Source organism: Manis javanica, chromosome 17 (assembly GCF_040802235.1).
Source record: "Manis javanica isolate MJ-LG chromosome 17, MJ_LKY, whole genome shotgun sequence".
Classification (NCBI taxonomy): domain Eukaryota; kingdom Metazoa; phylum Chordata; class Mammalia; order Pholidota; family Manidae; genus Manis; species Manis javanica.
The window spans coordinates 46768008-46794629 of NC_133172.1; the positions used below are offsets into that span (position 1 = coordinate 46768008).

The 26622-nt window shown below is 48.7% G+C and overlaps 1 protein-coding gene and 1 pseudogene across 1 annotated transcript in view; one reads left to right on the forward strand and one right to left on the reverse strand.

Moving 5' to 3' along the window:
* Window positions 1-9080: 9080 nt before the first annotated feature.
* The window catches only part of BEAN1 (brain expressed associated with NEDD4 1), a 31352-nt gene continuing 13810 nt past the window's right edge, over window positions 9081-26622 (forward strand). Inside the window, exons 1-2 of the mRNA XM_037025194.2 lie at window positions 9081-9219; window positions 14449-14555. Coding sequence (XP_036881089.2) covers window positions 14531-14555 — 25 coding nt within the window. The 5' untranslated portion in view covers window positions 9081-9219; window positions 14449-14530. The remainder of the gene's footprint in view (window positions 9220-14448; window positions 14556-26622) is intronic.
* On the reverse strand, window positions 22716-26412 carry LOC108390310 (nuclear envelope phosphatase-regulatory subunit 1-like; annotated as a pseudogene).

Sequence of the window (26622 nt, forward strand, 5' to 3'; positions counted from 1 at the left end):
TGCAAGTTATCCACATTCCTGATGCAGTTTGATTGAACTTTAAACTCAAGCAGCACAACTTCAAAGCAGCGTTTTCTAACCTCATAGATTGGGTTAAGTCTCCTTTCTTTGTATATACAGCAGAATGCTGGGCCTGCAGTAGGCACCAGTATATACATATGGGATACACAGGTGGATGGATACATGGTGGATGCATGCAACCATAGATGGGGTAGATAGATAAATGGGACAGATTTGTATAGATAGATGGATAGGAGGAAGAATAAGTGGATGTATGGGAGAATAGGGAGGTGGATAGATGAGAGGATGGATGGATGGATGGATGGATGGTGGATGGGTGGATTGGAAGATATGAGAGGGGACGGGTGGATAAATGGGAGGATCTATGAATGGATAAATTGATAGATGATAGGAAGGAAGGAAAGAGAATACATGGATTCATAGGAGGATAGATAGGTGGATGGATAGATGGATGCATCAATCCATGATGATGCCTTAATGCCTAAGGCTAGAATTTAGTCCTTAGCTTGTATTTGTGGCCTGGACTCCTCTCAGAATTCTGCCACCTGCCAATGACTACTGAAATTCAACATGTATAAAATCAAATTCATATTCTTCTTCCCCAAACTTGATTCCCTTCTAGTGTTTTCCTCCTCAGTGAATGGCACCAGCACCCACCCAGCTATCCTGACCAGAAATCCAGGGGTCATCCTTGGCTCCTTCTGTTCCCTCAGCCCCCATACCCAAGACATCACCAAGTCTGGTTGACTTTACCTTGGACGTCTCTGTCCAACTGATCCACCTCTTCCATCTTTAGGGCCACCATCACTTCTCTTCTAGGCTAGTGTGACTACATCTCCAGCCTCCCAGCCTCTGTTTTGTCTTGCCCCCAACCATCAATAAAGCTGTCTTTTAAAAATGCAGGTCTGATTATCAACAATAATTCAACACCGCGAAATCTGTGGGACACAGTGAAGGCCGTGCTAAGAGGGAAGTATATTGCAGTACAGGGCTAACTCAGGAAATAACTATCCCAAACGAACAGTCTAAACTCACAATTAATGAAACTAGAAAAAGAAGAACAAATGAGGCCCAAAGTCAGTATAAGGAGGGACATAATAAAGATTAGAGCAGAAATAAATAAAATTGAGAAGAATCAATGAAAGCAGGAGCTGGTTCTTTGGGAAAATAAACAAAATAGATAAACCCCTAGCCAGACTTATCAAGAAAAAAAGAGAGTCTACACACATAAACAGAATCAGAAATAAGAAAGGAAAAATCACTACAGACACCAAAGAAATAGAAAGAATTATGAGAGAATACAATGAAAAATTATATGCTAACAAACTGGATAACCTAGAAGAAATGGACAACTTTCTAGAAAAATACAACCTTCCAAGGCTGACCAAGGAAGAAACAGAAAATCTGAACAGACCAATTACCAGGAAAGAAATTGAACTGGGAAGCAAAAAACTACCAAAGAACAAAACTCCTGGACCAGATGGTTTCACAGCTGAATTTTATCAAACATTTAGTGAAGACCTAATACCCATCCTCCTTAAAGTTTTCCAAAAAGTAGAAAAGGAGGGAATACTCCCAAACTCATTCTATGAGGCCAGCATCACTCTAATATCAAAACCAGGCAAAGACACCACAAAAAGAGAAAATTACAGACCAATATCCCTGATGAACATAGATGCAAAAATACTCAATGAAATATTAGCAAACCGAATTCAAAAATACATCAAGAGGATCATACACCATGATCAAGTGGGCTTCATCCCAAGGATGCAAGGATGGTACAATGTTCAAGAATCCATCAACATCATCCACCATATCAACAAAAAGAAGGACAAAAACCGTTTGAAAATCTCCATAGATGATAAAAAAGCATTTGACAAAATTCAACATCCATTCATGATAAAAACTCTCAGCAAAATGGGTATAGAGGGCAAGTACATCAACATAATAAAGGCCATATATGACAAACCCACAGCCAACATCATACTTAACAGGGAGAAGCTGAAAGCTTTTCCTTTATGACTGGGAACAAGACAAGGATGCCCACTCTCCCCACTTCTATTCAACACAGTTCTGGAGGTCCTAGCCACTGCAATCGGACAACACAAAGAAATAAAAGGCATTCAGATTGGCAAGGAAGAAGTTAAACTGTCCCTGTTTGCAGATGACATGATATTGTACATAAAAACCCTAAAGAATCCCCTCCAAACTACTAGATCTAATATCTGAATTCAGCAAAGTTGTGGAATATAAAATTAATACACAGAAATCTGTTGCATTCCTATACACTAACAATGAACTAGCAGAAAGAGAAATCAGGAAATCAATTCCATTCACAACTGCATCAAAAAGAATAAAATACCTAGGAATAAACCTAACCAAGAAAGTGAAAGACCTATACTCTGAAAACTACAAGACACTCATGAGAGAAATTAAACAAGATACCAGCAAATGGAAACACATCTTATGCTCATGGATGGGAAGAATTAATATTGTCAAAATGGCCATCCTGCCTAAAGCAATCTAAAGATTCAATGCAATCCCTATCAAAATACCAAAAGCATTCTTCAATGAACTAAAGCAAATAGTTCTAAAATTTATATGGAATCACAAAAGACTCCAAATAGCCAAAGTAATCCTGAGAAGGAAGACTAAAGCAGGGAGAATTATACTCCCTGACTTCAAGCTCTACTACAAAGCCACAGTAATCAAGACAATTTGGTACTGGCACAAGAACAGACCCATAGACCAATGGAACAGACTGAAGAGCCCAAATATAAACCCAAGCATATATGGTCAATTAATATATGATAAAGGAGCCATGGATATACAATGGAGAAATGACAGCCTCTTCAACAGCTGGTGTTGGCAAAACTGGACAGCTACATGTAAGAGAATGAAACTGGATTATTGTCTAACCCTATACACAAAAGTAAACTCAAAAGTGGATCAAAGACCTGAATGTAAGTCATGAAACAATAAAATTCTTAGAATAAAACAAAGGCAAAAATCTCTTGAATATAAACATGAGCAACTTTTTCCTAAATGCATCTCCTTGGGCAAGGGAAACAAAATTAAAAATGAACAAATGGGACTACATCATGCTAAAAAGCCCCTGTACAGCAAAGGACACTATCAGCAGAACAAAAAGGCATCCTACAGTATGGGAGAATGTATTTGTAAATGACATATCTGACAAGGGGTTAACATCCAAAATATATAAATAACCCATAAGCCTCAACACCCAAAAGGCAAATAACCCTATTAAAAAATGGGCAGAGGATATGAACAGACACTTCTCCAAAGAAGAAACTCAGATGGCCAACAGGCACGTGAAAAGATGCTCCACATCAGGGAGATGCAAATCACCAGGGAAATGCAAATTAAAACCACAATGAGATATCACCTCACACCAGTTAGGATGGCCAACACAAAAAAGAATAAGAACAATAAATGCTGGTGAAGATGCAGAGAAAGGGGAACCCTCCTACACTGCTGGTGGGAATGTAAACTAGTTCAACCATTGTGGAAAGCAGTATAGAGGTTCCTCAAAAACTAAAAATAGAAATACCATTTGACCCAGGAATTCCACTCCTAGGAATTTACCCTAAGAATTCAGCAGCCCAGTTTTAAAAAGACATATGCACCCCTATGTTTATCACAGCACTATTTACAATAGCCAAGAAACGGAAACAACCCAAGTCCATTAGTAGATGACTGGATAAAGAAGATGTGGTACATATACATAATGGACTATTATCCAGCTATAAGAAGAAAACAAATCTTACCATTTGCAACACATGGATGGAGCTAGAGGGTATTATGCTCAGTGAAATAAGCCAGGGGGAGAAAGACAAGTACCAAATGATTTCACTCATCTGTGGACTATAAGAACAAAGAAAAACTGAAAGAACAAAACAGCAGCAGATTCACAGAACCCAAGAATGGACTAACAGTAGCCAAAGGGAAAGGGACTAGGGTGGGGAGGTGGGTAGGAAGGGAGGAAGAAGGGGAATAAGGAGCATTACTGGGGGAGCACAGGGAAGGCAGTATAGCACAGAGAAGACAAGTAGTGACTCTATAGCATCTTACTACGCTGATGGACAGTAACTGTAATGGGGTACGTGGTGGGGACTGATAATGGGGAGAATCTAGAAACCACAATATTGTTCATGTAATTGTATATTAATGATACCAAAATAAAAGTAAATTAATAAATTTAATTAAATTAAAAAGTGCAGGTCTGATTATCCCACCACCACTCCTCCAAAATATTGTTCAAAACATTTTAATGCCTTCCATTGCTCTTAGGATTGAAAGAAATCCTGGGCCCTACCCATTTCTCCTGCCTCATCCCATCCCCTGACAAGATCAGACCACTTACAACCCTCTAAAACCGTGGCATGTTCCATCATTGCAGCTTTATATCTATCTCTGTGACTCCATGATTAATACCTGTCCCCCTCCTCACAGTGAGCCCCACAAAGGAGAGACCAAGTTTATTTTGGCTTTACTTGTTTTGGGGTCATGCAGTCTTGGGTGCACATCTGAATTCTGCCCCTAATTAGCTATGTGACTTTGAGCAAGTTACTTGACCTTGATAAACCTCCTTGCTGCACATGAAAAAACAGAAAATATTGTCTCCCCTCCACAGGACACTCGAGGATGGAATTAAATAGTGTATGTAGTGTGGGTCACAGAGGGTCTAGTCCCTATGAGGACATCATGAGCTGGGAGCAGCAACAGAAAGATGTGTATGCACTTCCTGATCACCCCTCAGCCAGTCCACCCTGAAATAAGCTCTACACTAAACACACATCTTCAGGCAGGTCCAGAAATAAGTTCTTCTGGATGAGACCGCTTTCAGGGCCCTGGAAGGGCAGCTCCCTCCTAAGGAGTGACAGAGAGTGTCAGCCTGCTCTAGCCCCTTCAGAAAAAAGAGTGGTCAGGGATTATTAAATCCCCAGAAGAGCTTAGGGACCCAGGGCCAGCCTTCTTAACATAGCCATTTCATTAAGTCCCTTCCTCCCACAGGAGCCTGTGATGGCTCCCACTGCCTAAGCATCAGGTGTAGCCTCCTTCATCCGGAGCCTCACATCCATCCCCCATCTGGCACCTGGTGCCCAGAGCCCAACCTTCATTCAATCAGGTGTCTTCACCCACCTCCATACGGCTTCCTGACCCCAGGCCCTGACCTCTGTCCTGGAAAGCCGTCTACCTTCAGGTCACCCCCTCTGAATCTTTTTCCACCCCTCAAAGCCCCCTTCTTCCAGAAAGCCCTCTAGAACTGATTCAGCCCATACTAATTTCTCTCCATGGGCCCAAGACCCTGATGCCTCCAATTAAAGACAAAGCTCTGGTGTTAAGACCCATCTGGATGCAATCCCAAGTTTAAATGACACGCTTTTTTAAAGGATAAAATCATGAATTTTATACAAGTATAAAACAAACACATATCAAAGACTTCAACACATTAATTAATGAGGGAACCAATAAAATGCTACACACAATTTCAAAGGCAAATCCAAAGTGCAACCACATGTATAGCTTTCAGCCCACCCCCAAGATACCAACTGACCTCACCAGATGATGTTCATTTGCATCTCAACAACAAGACTTGTCCTCACTACAATCCGCTTTCTACAGCTTAAAGAATAACATAGCTCAGACACCACGAAAGACACAAACTCCTATAGAAACAGATAATCATCTGTGAGATAACACCTAAATATTCAATTCAAAGGAAACTTGGTAATCTTTTTGCCTATTTTAAAGTGTTTCAACTTACCTGGTGCAGTTTAACCAGTTATGCATCTCTGAAAAGTCAGTTAAATTTGGAGGGTCTCAGTCGCCTCATCTGCAAAGTGGGGTGAAAGCACAGAAACACCCCAAGCTCTCAGACAGCAGCTCCAGGAGCTGCTTCAAGTTTTACAGATATTTCCCACCCCATGAGCTTCCTCCCTTACTTCAGCACCACCTCTGAGCTCCCTGACCTCCACCAAATACAGACTAAGGCTTCTTTTTCCACCTGCCCTTAACACCACCGAGACACATTCAAGAGGACCTTCAGCAAACTCAGAGAAGAGAGGAAAACTCTTTGAAAATCTGGTGGAATAGGTTTTCCTCCTTCACCAGCTTCCCTTTTTAGAGCATGGTGTGCTTCCCAGCCCTAAAGTAATAGTAACTGGAGAGCCAGGCGCTTTGTGTCATAATTCAAGCCTGGAATATGCTTTTGACATAATTCTGTATAAGAGATACACTAGCAAGAGGTACGCTTTCTGAAAGGTCTGCTGGGTTTTTTAGATAGATTTCTCACTCAAAGGTTTGACCATCCTGATGGCCCTTCCTTTCCCCTCCTTCACTCATAGTATCGGAAGATTCCCAACAATAGAATTGATAAGTTGACCATCCCCTGTGAGTGACAGGGTCATAGAGAGCACATGCTGGAGCAAGTTCCCACAGCCTGGACTCAAGAACTCCCAGGGCACTTCACTGTCCTGAGATGGCACTGCTGGACTTCCCATAGACTCCTCCCTCCACCTCCCTGCCCGACCTTTCGCCAAGCAGACACTAAACACCATCGTGCTTCCTTGGTACCCAGGAGATGTCACTCCTGTAAGTCTGACCCAATACAGAAGAAAGCCTCAAAAATATGTGGACATACCCATCGAAATAAAGAATAATCACAGACATGCACAAATTTACCCATGAGGATGTTCATTGCAGTGTTGTCTGTAAGTGAGAAAAACTGGATACAAACTAAATGCCCAGCAATAGAGGATTGGCTAAATAAAATATAGTACAACCATCTGGTGCAGTGCTAGGCAGCCATTAAAACTGTGACGTAGGAGAGGAGAGATTAGTCAGCAAGCTCACTCCATTGAAGGACACTCACAGAGTTATGCAATTTGAATGAGAAAAAAGAAACCTTAATATTAAGTAATGAGTTTTTATGTTCTTTTGCCTTTAGATGTTTCCCAGTGTCCTCCACTAATATGTATTTGTGGATGGACAGATAGACAAATTGACATAATCTGATAACTCCCCTCTAACCCCACACCACTAAGGCCCAGTGGAAACAAGTTCTGGGTTCCAGTGTGAAGAACAAGCCAGATTGGCCAGACCAATGATGCTCAAATGAAGGATGGAGAAGAATAAACTCTTTAGGCTGGAGCCTTCCATAGGACTTACTCAAAGTAAGCCACCCGGACAAAACACACATACACATAGTCTGCTACAGTAAAACCACTACCAACCAGAATATCCATCCTTCAAGGCTTGGCAGGTGTCTGTCAGGGAGGTCAAGGTCATCCTTAGCAGGGTTGTGCTGGAGGCTGTGCCTGGGAATCCTAGGACCTCCAGTGCTAGCTCACTGGCCCTGGTCTGTCCCCTCCTTTCTCTAGTCCTTTATTTGTTCATTCATAAAATAAATGCATGGGATTAGACAAGGGGCCTCCCAGGTCCCCTTTCTTAGGACTCTGGGAGATGTTTCCCTGTATTCTGGCCCCATCTCCCCCAGAGCACATATGCCATGACAGCCCCAGATGGAGCTAGAATAACCCAGCCACAGTCCCACTCCCTCACACATAGTCTAGGGGCTATGAGGAAGGCAGCACAGGAGGCAAAGCCCAGAACAAACAGTTACCAAAGGAGGCTGGATGTGTCCTCACTCACTGAGGCCCCAGACCATGCTGGTCCTCTGCCTCCACCCAAGGAAGCCCAAGATACCGTGGCTGGCCGAGCTAGAATGGAGTGCCTTTGTTTTCCCCACCAGGGCCTGCACTGCCCCCACCCTCCCTACAGTGCCAGTGGCTGCCTGCCTTCTCGTCCACACAATCCCCATGGGTCTTGTGCTTCCTCATTTTCTCCTCAATATGTGAATATGTCATCATGTTTTATTTTTCAGAACCACTTCCTAGCCGCCATCAACAAAATGGGGGTTAGGAGAGAGTTATCAACAAAGTATCCCATCAATTCATTCATCAAATTCAGAGTGCAAACTGTTCAGGCTTCCAACAGTCTCCCTCGTGGGAGCCCCGAGTTATGTATGAGAGACACAAATAATTGGAGAGCACCCCAACCTAGCAGGGATGCAATAAACAGTTTTACTCTACTGGAGACTGGAAGGCCCAGAGGATGCCTTGCCCGAGGCTCCAAAGTAGGGTGCAGACCAAGCAGGTCCAGATGCCCGAGCCTCCGCTGAGCAGGCATCCTGTTGAGAAAGGCATGCATCTGCTGGGGCCAAACTCTGTGCCCAAGGTTTGGAGGGAGAGGTGTACAGAGGGCACAGGGTGGGACCAGGGGTGAAAAGAAAGGCCTGCTGGTGGCTCAGGAGAGGACAGCTTCAGCCTGGCCTAGCTGACATCCGGGCACACCCCAGCACTCACCTGCCAGCAACTGGGGAGCAGAAGGCCCTGCCAGGCTCATCTGCCCCTCCAGTAGCAGAGACAGGGAGCCCCTGCTGAAGTGCGCAGCCTTGCCTCTTGCCAACCTGTCTGTCCTTCCCTGCACATATCTTTTGGACTTCTCTGCACATGTCTGTGAGTCTGTCCTTCTTTGCCCCCACTTGTCTGTATGTCATTCCCTATACACGCCTGTCTATCCTCACACGTCCGGCTGGCTCGCTGGCCTCTCTGCAACCCTCGGCTTCTTCGTGGTGCCCGCCCGGCCTGCCTCTGTGTGGGTGTAGGGCTGGCTGTGCGCAGAGGGGTGCGGCTCGGCCCTCCCCCTCTCCCTCGTCCCCCCGTCTCAGGAATGACCCAGGCGGTGGCCCTGCACTGTTGAGGCCCGGGAGCCGCGGCGCAGCGCTGCTAAGGCCCGGAAGGCGCGCCGCCGCCTAGGGGGGCGGAGTGGGCGGCCGTGGCGTGGGCGGAGGCGCGCGGCTGCAGCTGGGCAGGGCAGGGCCGGGGCCGGACCCGGGAAGCCACCGCCTCCTGAGCCCGGGATCGCAGGCACCAGGTCCGCTCGGCGCAGCCCCGCCCCGCCCCGCCCCTCCGCGAAGAGCAGGCCGAGGCAGAGCGGCGCGCCCCCCGCGACGCCGGAGCCCGAGCGCAGCGGCATCCGAGCGGGAAGCGGAGTGGGAGCCGGAGCCGGAGCCGGAGCGGGAGCCCGAGCTGGAGCCGCAGCCGGAGCCGGAGCCGGAGCTGGAGCTGGAGCCGGCACTGCAGCGCGCCGCGCGGAGCGAGGCAGCCAAGCCGAGTAAGGGGCGTGGGGCCGGGGGCGGTGCTGGGGGGCGCGGGGGAGGGGGTCCCGGCCCCCTCCCCCGCGCTCTGCAGGGGCCCCGGGGCACGCACACACTCCGGGGCGCTGGGCGCGAAGCCTGGGCGCGCCGGGAGGGCGGACGCACGGTCTGGAGTGGAACCGCAACGCGCTCCCAGCAGAATCCTCGGACTCCCACAGACCCCTGTCTCTGCCCCTGCGCCCCCGGGCGGGCCGCCGGGGCGGGTGGAGGCAAGGGCTGCTCCTGAGCACGCCCTCGGGCTGCGAGGAACGGGAGGTTTCCCGGATTCTTGCCTGAGTCGAGTCCCAGAGGAGCATCCACCGCGTGCGTGGGGGCATAAGACAGTCTCGCCGGCCGCGCGCCCTCGGTTTCGGGGATCCCTGAACAACCTATCCAAGAAGGGCAAAGTAGGACGCACTTTGGGCCACGGTGGAAGAGAAAACGGGCTCTTTTGGAGTTTGAAAACTAGAACTCAACCCCCACTTTTGAGCTAGGAAGTTTGACCCTCCGACAGGCGGGTCATCCGGGCCATGCCCCAGCTTCCGTGCCTGCCCTACTGGCCTAGCTCAGCACCAAAGGTGGGAGAGGGGCGTCCGCACCGCCTTCTCCCGCTCTGGAGCAGACTTTCCCTTGCACGGTCAAGTGGGACCCCAGGCTGAGTCCGAGGCAGCTGCTTTAGCTGGCTTCGCAGCGCCAAGCGGCGCTGCCGCCTCTCCCCAAGCGCCCTTGGAAGCTGGGTAATGTCCCCCCCACTACCCCCGGCTGACTCGCGCAGCCCTTCTTCTCTCCGCACCGGGCTCCTCGGTCTGGAGGTTGGTGCGTGAGGAACCAGGGCTGCCCTCCTGCCTGATCCCACCCGGGTGCCAGCGTGGGTGGCCAGACCCACGCCAGTAAGGGGAAGGCACAAATGACAGGTGTGAGGGGCATGTGCTCTATGAATTTGGTCCTTGGTCCTGATCCACACAGTCCCACAGGCACTTGCCTTGAGGATGTCCCTTGGACTCCCAAACATCCTGATTGCTTTACTAAAGAAGTGACTTCACCTCCCTGGGCCTCAGTTTCCCCTGCTGACAAGTAGGCAACATTCAGTTATGAGCAGAATGTTTAAGGGCTTTGAAATCAGAGGATGGTCTTGGCTAATTTCCTGGCTGTGTGACCTTAGACAAGACATTTAACCTCTCTTGAGCCTCAGCTTCCCCATCTGAAACATGGGGAAGGTGAGCTACCAGGATTAAATGAGACGGTGCATGTGGGGAGCCTACCATGGTTCTTGGCAGACAGCCAGCACTCAAATTCAGATTGGCTACAGGTGTTACTTTATGAAGTGTCCAGCACCAGTACATGTTGAGGCAGAGTGAGTTCTCCTGGGATGTGGGGACTTGGCACCTCCCCACCCAACCACCCCCCACACACAACACCCTTCAAAAAGGCCTTTCAATCTCCCAAGGCCTTGTTGATATCTAATTGCAATGCAAGACTCTCTTCTCAGGGCCTACCCTTGCTCAGACATTCCCTCCTACTTGGCCTCTCCCAGCCCAGCTCTCCTCTGCCAACCCTATCATCCCCATCCAGGTTGGAAAAGACTGTATCTGACAGATTGTATTCCCTTTTGCCCTTGGCTGATGTCTGTTGCCCCAGTAGAGGGCTTCCCACATATTACTCACATTTTGTGAAGGGAATACTGCACAACTCCCTCCACGCCAGCATTTGGGGGAATGGGGAGGATTGCTTTCCCTGAGGAGCAATCAGGCTGTCAGGTGGCTTGGGCATTGCAGTTGTGAAGGTTCAGACAGGCAGTGAAAGCAGCAGGTGTCTACCAGAGACAAGAGAGTGGGAAGTCCCAACCCTGATTCCATGCTGACCATGGTGTGTTCATCCAGGACACTGAGCCATGAAGCACCAGAAGTGCTGAACCTCCAGAAAGCTGACTGAGAGGTTAGAACTTCAGAGCTGGAAGATCCCTAGGAAGAGATCTGCCCAGTCTGTTCTGCTGGGGTCTCAGACCCAGAGCAGAGCAGGAGAGGCTGGGGGCCTCGGAGAGGATGCTGGGGTCGTTGGGGGTGGCATAGGGAGAATGTAGGTGGCTTGGAGCACTGTTGGGAGGAAAACAAAGGTCTAGACTGCAGACACCCATGTTAGTCCTGGCCACCTGTGGCCCAGCTGCCCAGAACGGGAGCGGGTCCACATGTTGCCTGGTGGGGACCTGGTGAGAACTGGCTGCCTCCTTGAGCTCCTCCTACACAGAAACCCCTCTCACCTCTTCCTCTGTAGCCCACTCCAGCCCCTCCTGCATTCACCCACTAAGGTGACACATCCCTGCATCTTCCATAATCCTCACACCTCTTCTTCCCAAAGGAGTTAATCAGAGACTAATTAGGAGGTTTGTGTCTCCTGGTTCACATATATTTGGAATACTGCCCATCAGGAATATGGTGGGGTTATGGGAATTATCTTCAGTCTTTGGAAATAATCAGAAACACCCAGAGACGCATGTCCTGAAGCCTTTGCCCTGGAAGTGCTTAGAGCACAAGGTGAGAGGCAGGAAGGTGTCAATCTTCACTCAGTCTCCTAAAGGGAGATCACTTGGAGACTGCTGGAGCCCCTAGGCAAGTGAGCACAAGAGCAGTGTTGTGGCTAGGAGCGTGACTTCTTGGAGCTAGACTGCCTGGGTTTACAGCATGTGATTCTGGGAGGAGATTTACCTTTCAGAGCCTCAATTTCCCTTGAAAATTGTTTAACCAATGAGCAGTCTCCCGCCTTTTCTTCCTAACTATTGCCTTCATTTAGACATCTGCCACAGCCTGCTGCCTCCCACACCTGGTCTGCCCTCTGCACCAAAAGGATGAAAGCAGATCACGTCACTACCCCCCGCTTAGAATCCTCCAAAGGCCAGGGAGCTCACTACCGCACCTGGCCCCCTTCTATTTCTCTGGATCTCAGTGTCGTCATCTCTAAAACGGGGATTTGTTTTGAGATCCATTAAGCAGATAGCACGTGGTTGAGCAGGTAAACATCACGGCATCAAGTGGCCTGTTCTACAGGCCAGCCCACGCCTGCAGCCCCTGGCAGTACGCTGTCTGCTGCGCTGAGGCTGAACCTCCCGATGCGCCTACCGCGCATGCGCCGCGCCAGGCTCTGCCTGCCAGCAGCCCGCAGCGCATGGCCGCTGCGCTTAACCACACACGCATCTGCCCAGTTCTGAGTAACGCAGCGGGCCGCAGGGTGGAGGTATTCCGGGAGTGAGGACACGAAGCGGAGTGGAATGATATGGCGTTGCATAATACCACTGAATCCACTTCAAAGCCTGGCGTACCACTGCCCGCCCGCCCGCCCTCCAGTTGCTAGCCAGACAATCGAGTCGCGGATGAGTCACAGGCAGGAACGCGCCTCGCCTCAGATGCTGGGCTCCGAGAGGCGGGCAGCAGGAGACGTGACCCGGGAGTGCCCCCCCCACCCCCTCAGCCCCTGCGCCAGAACTCCAATCGCAGCAAACCATACGCTCAGCCCATCCGTGTCAGACCCATCCATCCACTACCACATCACTAAATCCTCACAGCCGCTCTGGTCACAAATGGGGCTACCAGGGTGGGCACTTGCTTACGTGGACACTTGACATCCAGCTCCTTTGTCTTGGTGACCCCAAGAGAAGCTCCACCCAAGGAGAAGGTCTGATGCCACCAAGGGATGGTTTTCCTTACGCTGGAATCCTCAAGTGGGGGAGGGAAGCTGGAAGAGGAAACAGGTTGAAAATCCGTTTTAGAATCCCGAAAGCCTCTCCTCTGTTTTCCAAAGAGTTTTGTGGGACACCCTGTAAATGCTTGGTAAATATCTGAATAAACCGATGCGAGCTGGGATGCTGGGAGAATGCAGCAGGAGGGTGTGTGTGTGAAATGCTGATTGAGTTACACAACCCAGGGAATTGTCAGCTTCGCAGTCATGAATGATCTGGGGGAGCATCTCAACACCTTACATGAGTGTCCCCCTCAGGAAATAGAACGTCATTAAAAGGTAGCCTCAACACCACGGAAGTGATGTGTCAGCATCAGGCCAAGGTTTTGTTCTAGATTTTTCTACATTTTAAAAAATATCCCTCAGTGCCCAGCCCTCAGTGAGTTCCAGAGGGCACACTGGCTCATGGCTGCCAGCTTTCCCCTGCAAAAGCCCACTGGGCTCTTCATCCATGGTCCCTGCTCAGCAACCCCCAAAGGTACAGTTTGGTTTCTCAAGTCAAGTGCACATACTCCCTAGGAAATAACTATATATCTCCCAGCTGTTCCCACAGCCTGTGTCACTTGGGGCTCAGGAGATACTGAAGCAGTTCAGATCTTTAGTAGCATGGAGGCTGGGTTACTTTTTGAAAGTGTTTCCTCCATCACAAATGGGTGTTTGAATGAGCTGGTGCTCCCTTGCTGTACAGACGTCCAGGAATTACACCAAGTTCATACTGAGGGCTGGAGGGTTGGCGAAGAGACATTTCCATTCCCTAGGCCTTTATTAGGTGCCTTCCAAGGAAGTGTGCTGGCTGACAGTGTGGGCTTTGGAATCAAACAGACCTGGGTTCTAGTCCCAGCCTGTAATTAGAAGCCGTGTGGCCTTAGACAAGCTATATAACCTCTCTGAGACTCAACTTCCTTATTTACAGAATGAGAATGGAAAGAGTGTCCCCCTCTTAAAGTTGTTGGCATAATAGTAATAATAATATGGTTTAAGGTAGGCAACTCTGAACACCCTTCCAAAACAGCTACGGGGCCTTGAACTAGCCTTTTGCCCTTTCCAGGTCAGTTTCCCCTTCTGTGAAGTGAGGACATTGGACTGGTCTTTAAGGGTCCTTCCAGCCCCAAAAGTTGTAAGATGCTTGGCATGCCATGGTCCATTGCAATTGTCCGAGGCAGTGGGATCTCACAAGTTCATGACACAGGAGAACTCTGGGGCATCTCTTATTCCTGCACAAGGGTCCACCCGTAAGAGAGATTCTCCCATTCACCCACTACTGAGATCCCAGCATTCATCTGCCCCACCCCTGTCTCCAGACTCCCATACTCTGCAGCCCAGAGCTCCCACAGGCCCCTGCCAAAACTGGGCACATCTCTCAAAGTCACCAACCTCTTCCCAAAGCTTGACAGCCCAGGATACATGAGCGCCCAGCCTGCAGGGTCAGTGGGTGCCAAATGGGCGCCCCCATCACCTGCCTGTTTGTGTCTCTGCAGGTGAGCGGAGGGTCCTTCCTTGCGAGAAGTCAGAGCTGTGCACGTGGGCAGGCTGGCTCCGCTGTTCTGCTCCAAGGATTACATGTCCTTCAAACGCCCCTGCCCCTGTAAGTCTCCTCCCTACATCCTTCCACGGCTTGGGCCAGGTGAAGGCAGAGCATGGAGTCAGGGATGCAAAGAATGGCTCTAGGATGTTTGTCCAGAGTTCCAGGGGTCTAATCAGGGGCTGATGTGATATGACAGGAATGGGGATAGCAACACAGAAGACCCCTGATATTTGCAAGTCTCACTTTTGCCAATCCCTCTATGTGAGTACTTTCCAAAGTGTGGGTTGGGGTTCCTCCAAGGGATGTTAATAATGGTATTACTTTAAGAAGCAAAATCCACAGCTTAAATGAGTGTGTGGGAAATGCTGGGTGAGACAAGTTAGGTAGGTTTTGCTATCACAGGCATTTTCAGGGTCTTTAATGTGGTGATGTATGTTTGAGGCTCCCATCGGAAAGAGAGAGCCATGGGCTTCCCAAATTTAACTGATCACAAGAAATGTCTCACTCGACTGACATTCCACAGAACATACTCCTTGAAATTCTCTGTCCTAAGGAAACCCTTCCTGCAGCATCCCCACCTTGAAGCCCCTCATTTACTAATTCATTTCATCTAATTAAGCCGTTAGATTATTTTGCATACAACATTCCTCTCATGGCTCCCTGGTACCCTGAGCTCAGGCAATGGTCTCAGCAGGTGTACACCTGGGGTTCAAGGCCACAGCCCCCTTTGACTTACTCCCTTAGTCCCCACCAGCCCCGCCTTCACCCAATGCATGCAGGGTGGGATCATTACCAGGTATGCCTCAGGGAGTAAAGTGACAGTGGGGGTCATTGTCCAAAGAGTGGCATTCAGGGGGTACAGGAGCCCAGCCTGGTGCTACCATGGGTACTCAAGGAGGACACAGGTCAAGAGCTGGTAAGATAATTTCTGACAGATAGTATAAACTCAGTAAGTTATTGTTACTGTTGTTACTGCAGCTGTTGTAGCATAATCAGGAAATCAAAGTCCAAGGCACAGGCCAGGTGACAAGGCTGCCATTTAGGGGCACATCAGGGCCCACAAACACCAGCACCACGGAGGTCTAGGATAGTCATGTCCTCACCCCCACAAGCCACTAGGAATAGAGAAGGCTGGTAAAGGGCACGGCTGGACTACTGCTGAGTGTGGAAGGCTTTCCAGAACCTTCTGGAGTCAAGCCAGGCCCTCCAGAGCCCTGCCCATCTGCACTAACAGAGGCCCAGCACAGAACAGACCTCTGCGTATCCACCTCCTGAGGATTCCAGGGTGTGGCCATCAATCTTCTGAGCTGTTTATTTCTGCATCAGCCCCTCCCCCTTTGGGCCTGGCACCTGGCATGCAGCAGGCACTCAATAAATGTTGTATGAACAAATGCATAGTTATATGCTCTGGATAAGAAGCTGGAAGCAGTGGGTTGGGGAGAAATAGATGCTCCTGATTCTGCCACCAGATTCTCTCTGTGGCTTTGGCCAACCAGTCCACATCTCTAAAACAAAGGGGTAGCCTGAGGCCAGTGGGTTCCAGGAGCTCAGGACTGCTGTGAAGTGACATAGAAGGTGAGGGGAACACAGGCTGGCACAACCCTGGACTCTCTACCACCCACTGCTTCAGCCAGAGCAGCTCTGCTTCTATCTGTATGCAGGTTGGAGTTTGCTCAGATTTCATTTAGAGAAAAGGGTCCCAAGCAGTGGCCAACTGGGTGCTGTGGGGTTGTGTGGGCCACCCCTTCTCTATCATTTCTCCTTCCCTGATGGATTCTTCCCCTCACATTGTCCAATCTGACGCCTTTTTCTCTGAACTTGTCCAAGAAGTGTTCACTGTCCCCACTTTCAGTGGCCCCAGCCAGCTCCAGTCTGGCTTCTACATCCCCACCCCACACCCTGTTGACATCTGTGTCAATAAATCCAGTTCTCAGCTGCCTCTGACCATGTCGGTCACTTCGACTTTCCTGACGACTTCTCCTAGGGTTCCTTCACTCTGAGCCCTCCAGCCCCTCTGGTCATTCATGACCTCCTTCAGCTGTGCTCTTCCTGCACCTGCCCTGGGATGCTGGGGCCCCCGGGGCTGCAACCCCATCCCTGGGCTTCTCACTCCAAGCGCTGCAGGCTCTCGACCCACTGCTTCCAGGGCTCTCTCCCAACCCCGTTTCTGCCTGCACTCCACCTTCTGCTGCCTGTCTTCCCTGGGCAGCCCCCGCCCCCGCCCCTCAAATTCAGCTTGTCCCAAACTGCACTCTTCGTCTTGCCCTCCAAGCCGACTTTGCTTGGTTTTGCTGTATTAGTTTAGGGCACCACTGACTCAGTCCCACAGGTCAGAATCTGGGTGCGACCTTTAGTTCCCCTCTGCATACTCATCACTGCCAACTGCCCGAGGAGACCCTGGGGTTTCCGAAAGGGGTCCACAAATTGCCATTCTGACTTGCCCCTATCTGGGCTCCCTCTTCAGAGCGAACCTGGAAATAACTGCCTCAGTAAATGTTTGTTGAACAACTGGACAAATATGCAAATTGAGATGAAGTGAGTGCCTCTGGGCAGCCCCCTCAGCTCACAGACCAGAGACTTGTGCACAGTCCCGGAAGGGACGCAGAACCACAGGAGCCCCACACATCCTGAAAACACCAGATGCGGGAACACGACGAGGCACAGACCCAGAAGTCATAGGAGGGCCCTGACATGGACACACACCCTCTTTTTTTAACACCTCCTTTCCTGCTCTGTGAATGTAGACACCTAACAGGGAATTGCTTTAGCTTTCTTAGCTCACAGAATCACCTTGCTTGGAATATGTGAAGATACCAGAGCCCATTAAAACCGGGAAAACTTGGGTAGGAGACACAGCTTGTTCCAGTTCAGGTTTCTGCACATACCCTGACTGATTGAGGAGGATAAAAAGAAGTCTCCGGAAGGAAAAATAAGTCCCCCATCTCCCAAGCAAGGCCCCGCTCCTGTGAGTCAAGAGCTCAGGAGGTCAGGGAGAGAGAGAGAGAGAGAGAGAGAATGTGGACAATATGGCACAGAGCAGGGAGGCTGCCACCGGTCTGCCCAGCCCCCACTACAGATGCTGGGTGAAGGGGGACATCCGTCAGCCTCTCAGGGGTCAGCAGACGAGAATGAGACCAGGCTGGGCCAACTCCTCGCAGGCACTGCCCACGCTCCGGCGTCCCCTAACCCCATCTTACCTTCCAGGTGTTTCAGCCCATCTTGGGCCCCCCAGAGACTGCCCCAGCAGACCCCAGGGCCCACTCCCCACCCCAGTTAGCAGGTGAGAAGACTTAGGGCCAAGGGAGGAGACAAGAAGAGGGAAAAGGAAGGTAGGGGAACGTCTGACACAGGAAAGCCCAGAGGGTTTTGGCTCCGTGGCTGAGAGAGGAAAGTCAGTCTTCTGCCTGTGAGTGCTGGCCTTGTGAGCCGTTCTCCAGCCTTAAGCACCGAGTGAGAGAGAGGGCGGCCCAGCCCGGCACTGCAAGAAGGCTGCAGGCGTGGGAGCCTTCCATCTGGCCCTAGCTGGGCAGCGCAGCCCAGGATTTCCCCAGGACTCAGGTTCCAAGAACAGATGCTCCACAACCTCTTCTCTGCCACTGGCAGATGGCAGCTCCATAGAGCTCCCTGTGACATGGGGGTGGCCTGCCTCCTCTGGCTTTGCAGGACGGATCTCAAGGAGAAGGGGCCTTGGGGTCCCAGGGAAGACTGAGCCCCATGGCAAAGCAGAAAGGAGAGCGGACATTAACATCCACTAATTCACAAAGGAAGTCAGGTGGGACTTGTCTCTGCTAAGCCCACAGACCTCACACAGGCTGGCAGGAATCACAGCCTAGTGGAGCCTCCGGGCGGGTTTAGGTCTCCCTCAGAGTCCATATGAGGTGGTAGACAGTCCTTGGCTTCATGGACAGCCAGGCACTGAGACTTGCCAGCTGTGTGATCTGGAACAAACGACTTAACATTTAGAGACCTCAATTTGTTCATCTATAAAATGGAAATAGTCATATCAGTCTTTGGTTTGGTGCTCAGATTTAACATGCCATAAGGAGAATCTGGCTTGGCATCAGGCACTGAGAAGATGCTCAAGAAACTTGAAAGTCTTGTCCTTGTGACCACCCTCTCTCTACACACCTATTACCAAAGTGTTTAGTACTGGAGCAGGGAAGATGGAGACAGGTGGGAACTTTGGAGATGAATTTGGAGTTTGGGCCAGGTACTGCTGTTTTCTGCTCTGCCCACTGTAACAGTTACCTCTGCAGAGACTTAGCGATCAACAGACAGAAGGATTTGAGGACAAGGAAGTCAAGTGATGGGACACCCTCCACCATTTGTTGCTTCAGTGCCCAGAGAAGACATGGCTAACCAACAGCAGTGCTCTTTCCTGCTGAGCCCGGATGCAATCTCAGACTCCCTGAACACATGCAAGCTCTACACAACGGTCATTAACCTGTGGAATGAAACCCTTGTTCGTTCTTTCCTGAGGTCTGACTTTGGAGTGTAAAAATAGAAGGAGTGACTTCATCTGGTCATTTCTTTCTGAGACTCAGTTTCTTCATCTGTAAAATGGGGTTGATTAAAGGATCCACCTCCAAGGGTTACTGTGAGCATTAAATGAGATATCACAGGTAGAGGGCTTACAACACCTTATGGTCATGTCTTTATGTGGCCTGCCTTGATGCAACCCTGCAAAGAGAGGGATCGGTGTGCCCATTCCACATATGGAGAAACTGAGGCTCAAGAACATGAAAAAAAATGGTCTAGGTGACACAGCTCGAAAATGGTGGGCAAGGTTACACCCCAGGTGAGTCTTTCCAAGACTCAATTTTAGCTAAACCACAGCTGGACAAAAGGACAAGAGTGGAGTCAAGTCCATCCCTCTACCCCCAACCCCTGGACCGAGAGTCCACTCTGCAGCAGGACTTCCTGGCCTCACGAATGCCCTGGCTGCCCCTCCTCAGAGCTCTCTTTCTAGCACAGAGTCTGACTATAGCAAGGGCTCAATTAATTTTAATTGCAGCATCATTTTATATTTGAGTCCCTGGCAAGAAGGCACCAACCTCCACTTAAGCACTGAATGTAGTAATAATACAGGTACCCCACTTTTAGAAAGTTCACTTCTCGCCACTTCACTTTTAGGAAAGACCTACATTAGTACCTGTCCTTGCCAACCAAAAGGTATCTGAAGAGGACTTTTGTTGTTACAAAATGGTAATTGCTTCTTTGCCTTACGCCATTTTGGCGTATGAAAATTTTTCATAGGAACACTACTTTCAGATAGCGGGGGGAACCTTAAGAGCAGTGCCCCCAGCTTCTGCAGAGCACTCCCAGCTGGCACAGTTCTTGCATGTCGCTGTGCCCTGGCAGTGAAGCATCCTGGGTTATCCCATCCAGCTCATGGCACTGAGCGGCATCTAACACTTGACAGCCTCCAAATTTACATCTCTAGCTCCAGACTATCCCTGAACTCCAGACTCATATAGCCAACTGTCCATTATGGACCTTCACTCAGATGTCCACTTTATGCTGCACAGCATCTCAGATGTAACATGTCAAACCTTAAATCTTGATTTTCAGTCCTGCACCAAAACCATCATCTTCCCCATCTCAGTAAATAGCAGCTCAGTCCTTCCACATGCTCAGGCCCCAAATTTGTCACTTTTTACTGCTTTATTCTCATCCATCCCAAATCCATTTCTGCAAATCCTAACAGTTTCATTTTCAAATCTGACCCCACCTCGTCACCCTTATCGCTAACTCCCTGGATCGGTCACCATCGTTATCTAAGGGCACCACAGTCCAACCTCTTCCCACAACTAGGGAGTGTGGTAAAGGGAAAGTTCTACAAACTGAACCTTGGGTCAGTGGAGGGAAAAATGGTTTCTCTATCTAGAAATCTTTCCAGGGAAAGCAGGACCCCCAAGAGTGTAACCCATGGTATCCCCAAACCAAGTGCACTTGTGTGGGGGAGGATTTTCCTACAAACTGGGATGTTTCTCTGCCAAGGGCTACCCTAGATCAGCTACCCTGAAACAGTGTTGCCCACGCCTGGAACTATGCCCAGGCTGATTAGGAAAGGCTGCTTATGTTCTGTGGTGTCTTCTGTAAAGAGTCTTCTGTGAAAGCCTGCATGCTTCCCAGACAGGAGAGAGACCCCAAGACAGAGAAGTCACATGCCCAGGGACCCACTAGAGGAGACAGGATTCAAAAGCAGGACCAGGCTCTGGGCACGGGCCACTCTGGTCCCCCTGGGAGCTTCAGTACATTTTCACCTCCCAGAATTCCCTCTGTTTGCTTCTCTTGGCATTTAAAGCACCATGTCCCCCATCAGTCCCCAAACAATCAGCTTCTAGGGGCTGTCTCCTCTGCCCACCTGACACACCTGGGCTCCTTATCTGTAGGTGACCTCTAGGCTCTGCTAGAGTCATTCCAGAGCTTTCCTCTGCCCATACCCTAGGCAACTTCAGCCCTTGAATGATACTTATCTCCCATAGGAATGGGATTAGATGTAGCAGATGTAGTCTAATGCAGTAAAAACAGCAAGAGCTGAAAGACCCAGGTTCAAAGACCATTGGAGCAAGTGCATTTAACTCATCTAAGCCTCTGCTTATTCATCTGTAAAATGGGAGATGAGACCCAGTTTCCAGTGTGACCATGAAAGTTTGGTGAGCACATAGGATTTTCTCTTGTCTCTCTTCTTTGGCTACTGAATCACTTTGGAGTTTTCATTTGAATTTCTCTGGTGGCTAATTGTAGTTTAGCACCTTGGACAGCCTCTTCTGCAGAGTGACTGTTCAAGTCTTTTGCCCATTTTTCTGTTGGGCCTTTTTATTGCTGATTTCTAGGAGTTCTTTATATATTCTGAGTACCAGTCCTCTGTTGGATATATTACTGCAAAAATCTTTGTGGATTGACTTTTGACTCTCATAACTCTGTTTTTGGATTAACAGATACCCTTAGTAGTTAGGATGTGAAGTATTTATTAATTTTTGTATATAATTATTTACTTTATGCATATTTAACTTCAGAATTCACAGAAAATAAGATGATATGAGACATACAATTATGGAATACCCCCTGGTATGTCTTAGGAACAGAGAATTTTATTGATGCTCTTCAAAGAATACAATTTATAAATATAAAAGCCAAGGTAGGTCACCTTTTAAGTTGGATGGCAGCCTTGTTAAAGAGTTTTTTGTCTATTATTGAAATTTGAGGTCTTAGGTTAAGTGAAATTTAAAGGATTGCTCATGATATAACTTTTTCAAAAATCTCAAACTTTTTTCAAGATAAAGAGGTACCTCCAATACTCTAAAATATCAACAGTGATCCCACTAGCTTTAAGGCTTTTTGCAGTACCTGTGGCTATTGCACATGCACAGTATGGCACCAATACTCTCTCAGCAGTGAGAATTACAGCACTGTGGCACTGTCCCATGTCATCCTTGTGAAGGAGTAGGATGACCAGTTACACCTGGGTGACAACAGTGCCCCAGTGTATCTACCAAGCATGAAATCCAATTATCTAAAACAACATGACTATCAAATTCCCAGACAGTACATAATTTATAACTGAATTTGTATATTCAGAAACCCATGGAGTGTTCTTTGAATTATTTTCAAATAAAATTATATTGATCATTAAATAAAACCCTGAACCAAACAGTAGAACCACAATAGTGGCTGAAGTTCAGTGTCTGATCTAACACGTTTACCTATCAATTCAGTCTCAGTTTCTGCTCAATCCTAGCCCATCCAGCATTTCTCCTGCAGTAGGGTTTATTTTTAAGTGCACAAGAAAGACAGACCCATTGTCTTATTACAGTCATGGAGACAGCAAGCTGATGCAACCTGTGCAAGAGGAGAAAGGCGCACAGAATATTTTTCTTTTGTTCAACGTTGGCTTTGACTTAGAGTAGAATGCAAAAATGTATTGTAAAAACTGAATGAGGTTCTGTTTGTAAGTGTAATTCAGTAACCAAGAACTATACCTCACCTGCAAAAATCTGCAGGATTGGAAGTACTAAAGTGACACTAATATTGATGCATAGGTAGGCAGAGGTACCAAAGGCACTGGTAATGTGAGTCATTATCGAAATATAGCCTGGGTAAATATTGCATATTTCCTGCCAGCTGCTGCTAAGACTTGCACTTTTCGAACTGAAGAGGAATCCTGTGGGGCTTTTTACCTATCCCTTATTTGAAGAAAGGCTGATTTAGGTCCCCTCATTGAACATGAGGCCTAGGTTTCAAAGTGAGTTTTCCTTTATCATCACAAGATGTATTATACTCTGTTAATACTGTTTGACATTGAACTGCTTTAATTGATGGTGTGATACTCTCTTGGGTATCCTGCCAAGAACAAACCCATTAGAGGGAAACAGCTAATTGTGAAAAACATGGATAATTCCATAAAGGTGTGAAGAAGGACCATTTTGTGTCTTGGGATCTATGAACCACTTCCAGGCATCTGTGCAGACAGATACCTCCATGAGAAGCATTTTCTACTGTCATGGGGTAGGTTGCAAATGAAGAATATATTTAGAAAATCTTTCCAAATCTTCCGCTTGCTCCAGCCATGGCCTTGACACTCTGTTCACATCTAAGTCCTGTGCAATTCCATGGCCCCCTGCCCACCTTAAAGTCCAAACTCCAACCAAAGATCTTGATTTTAATATAGTACAAATTTATTGATTTTTTGATGGTTAGTGCTTTTGAATCCTGTTTAAGAAATCCGAGGTCATGAAGTCATTCTCTAGTGTTTTCTTCTTGAAGCGTTACTGTTTTGCCTCTCACGTTTAGATGTATGTCTGGGGGATATTTTTAAGATTCTAAGGTTTAACTGTTACATACTGAGCATCTACTGTGTGCCAAGCATCCTGCTAGGCAGTGTGCTTTGACCAGTTCATAGCAGAGATTGCTGTTCCCATTTTACAGATGAAGTGATAGAGGCCCAGAAGAGTGAACTGCTCAAAGGGCACCACCTAAAAGAGGCAGGGTCAGGATTTGAGCCCAGAACTGGCTCTGGCTTAGAGCCTAAAACAAAGATGCAAGACAGCTCTGGTGGAGGAGCTCTGGACTTATCCTTGAGAAATGTGGCTGAGGTGATCCTTCACCTTTTCAGGATACTGAATATTGGTGAATAAAAGGCCTGGAGCTGGTTTGACTCCAAGACACCTCAGGGCTACAAAACAATCTTGGGGATTAGAAGGGATAAAGGACTTGCCCCCAAACACCCCATAATGTTTTTAGGAATCCATGTTCCATAAACCATATGCTGAGAAACTATTCCAAAGTTCCGCAGTTCTGTGGGACACTGACAATCAATTAAGATTATCAGGATTTATCATGTCCAAGGAGTCTTTGCCTAGTCTACTAATGTTTCTAATCCTACTAAGGGACCTAGTATGTTAACAGATTTCCTGGTCTTAAACCCTTCTTGCATTTCTGGAATAAGCCCTCTCTACTTATGGAATATTACTTTTAATACACTGCTATCCTGGTGCTGGTTTCCATATGCCCTTGTAAATTCTGGGAGCTGAGGGGACCTCTGTAGAGCAAGGGACAAAATCCCATTGCCTTCAGAATGTTCCAGAATCAGAATCCACAAAAGGCCAAAACAAAACTAGAACAAGATAATAGTTAGGAAGCAAGCTCACACACTGTAGCCTTAGAATACAGCTCTAGGCTGGTCCAGCTTGTGCTGAGAAGTGGTAGAGGCCCAGGAGAGGGAACTGCTCAGAGGGCACCACCTAAAAGAGGCAGGGTCAGGATGTGAGCCCAGGACTGTCTGTGTCTTAGGCTAAGCCAGAGCCTAAAACAAAGATGCAGGACAGCTCTGGTGGAGGAGCTCTGGACTTATCCAGATCAAGTGGCTGCTGAGTTGAGGATAATTTGCAACATTCGTAAATTTAACATTTTATACATCACTTATTCATAAACTTCCTGGAAAGTCCATGTTGTAGTAAATGGTCATTTTTTCCAAGCCGAGTCTTATAATGAAAGCTGGGAGGTGGAAGCTAATCCCCCAGCTGATGGGTGGGCCAAGCTAGGCCCCCAGCATTGTTTCTTATCACAATTCCACTATTTCCTACTCATCAAGCATGTACAGTGACTCAACTGGTGTTATAAAAACCTGTGTCCTTCGTGGAAAACAGCCTAACAGCCAACTCTAGGTGGCGATGGAAAAGGAGAGGAAATGAGATCGGGGCCAGTGATGAGTCTAGCAAGAAAATGAGAGTTTGGTGTGGGTTCAAGTGGAAAGTCTAACTGCCATGGCTTGGCTCTGTGATGTCAGCCAGTTCACCATGTCCTCTACAGACATGGGAAAAAGTGGTTTGTGACGCTGTTTCAGTGAACCTTTCAGCCAATAAATACATTGTTCATCAAACCAGAGATAAAACCTCAGTGAATGAGGACAAGATGGTGAGCTTACAGAATTTGGATATGCAGAGGTACATGTATGTTAATTTTAGTGAGTTTATTTAATTGGTATCTTAATAGCATCTTAAGTGGTATCTTAATAGTGGAATAAATCCCTTCCATCTTGTATGTATAGAATCATGAAGGGCCTATGGGTGGTCACTTACATTTCTCCAGTTATATTTGAATGCAATGGTTGAAAATCTTCTACTTGGCAGTGCAGCACTCATCTGTTAATTCTCACTTGTAAGAGAGATGGAAGCAGAGTTACTCGGCATGAAGGGAGAGCAGGGAGGTCCATGATACACCAAGATGTGCCCCCCAGGGCTGGGGCACCTGTGTGGGACCTCTAGCTTCCCACAGTTTGAGAAGTTCCTGTTAGTCTGATTCATACCCATGTTCCAAGTGTCTAGCATGTGTCCAGGCATGGAATAAGCACTAGTATTGGGGATGGATGGATGGATGGATTACTGAATATATGGATGGATGACTGGATGCATGGACAGATGGATGATCAAGTGGCTTCTGAGTAGATGCCCAGGAGGGTGGACGATTGGTTGAGTGAATTTAGGTAGGACTGATGGTGGATGACTTCACACTGCAATCTCCCTTCCACTATAATCTGCCTCACTTGTAATGCCGCAAATGGCCAAGTAAAAGGTGTCTGGACCTTGACCTTTTAGCTGCCTTCTTGCAGAGATGCATGCCATAGTAAGAAGAATGCTGAACCCCAAGCAGCCTTCTCTTCGACCCCATAATCCCCATGTTCAGCTGCCAGCAGGGTGAGAGCCCACAGCCTCCCCCTCTCCCAAGCTCTGAAGAGACCTCTGTGCTCCTGCCCGTGCTTCCTCCCTCCCCTGTTCTTGGGCTGCCCTCTCGGGGAGGCTGTCCCTGACCCATCCCCCATCACAGTCTCCTGGTGACCTGGATGTCAGCAGGCCGAAAGGTCACCCGAAAAGGCAGGAGAGGAGACTCGGAAGTGCCCAAGCAGGTGACCCTGCCCTGTCATGTCCCCTGCCCCAGCCCCTGTCCACGTCCCTGCTGGAAGGCTGGGACCAGCCAGTGGCGAGCAGAGGGAAGACAGTGCCTGGATCCTGTTGCCCACATTCCCTCAGTGACTTCATGGCCGCGTCCAGGTGCTTTCAGCAGCAGGGGAAGAAGCGTACTGCTGAGGCTAGACTTGCCAGGGCAGTGGACTCATGACAAATGTCTTCAGAATTTTTTGTGACAGGAGCCATCAGTCAGATTTGAGTCCTCGGCTCTTCTCCCTCTAGCCAGCACCTCGGGGGGAATGGGCAGGCCTGGGGGTCTAACGGTGCTGGCTCAGCACCTCTAGTGCCGCGGGGAGCTCCCTGTGTCACTGCCGCTCAGGGGCCGCAGCTCCCTGCACCCAGACCGCCCGCATGCTGCGCTCAGCAAGGACTCGGCGGTGTTGTCTGCCTCGGGGTCCCTGCCCTGCATCCTTCCCAGGTTCCCCCAAATGGAGCCGGTCCTGAGCCATCCCCCCGACATGGGCCTGGATCTCCCTCCCTGCCCTCACACCCACTGGGCTCCTACCCTTCCTCGCTCCTCTGTGGCCTGTTCACCTGCCGTGGAGGGAGAACAGCTCAAGAATAAGTGCCTCTTTGCACAGATAGCAGGCAGGGCCGGAGAGCACAGGGGGGGTGCCCGAGTCACAGGTGAGTGAGTGACAGAACCAGGGACAGAACCC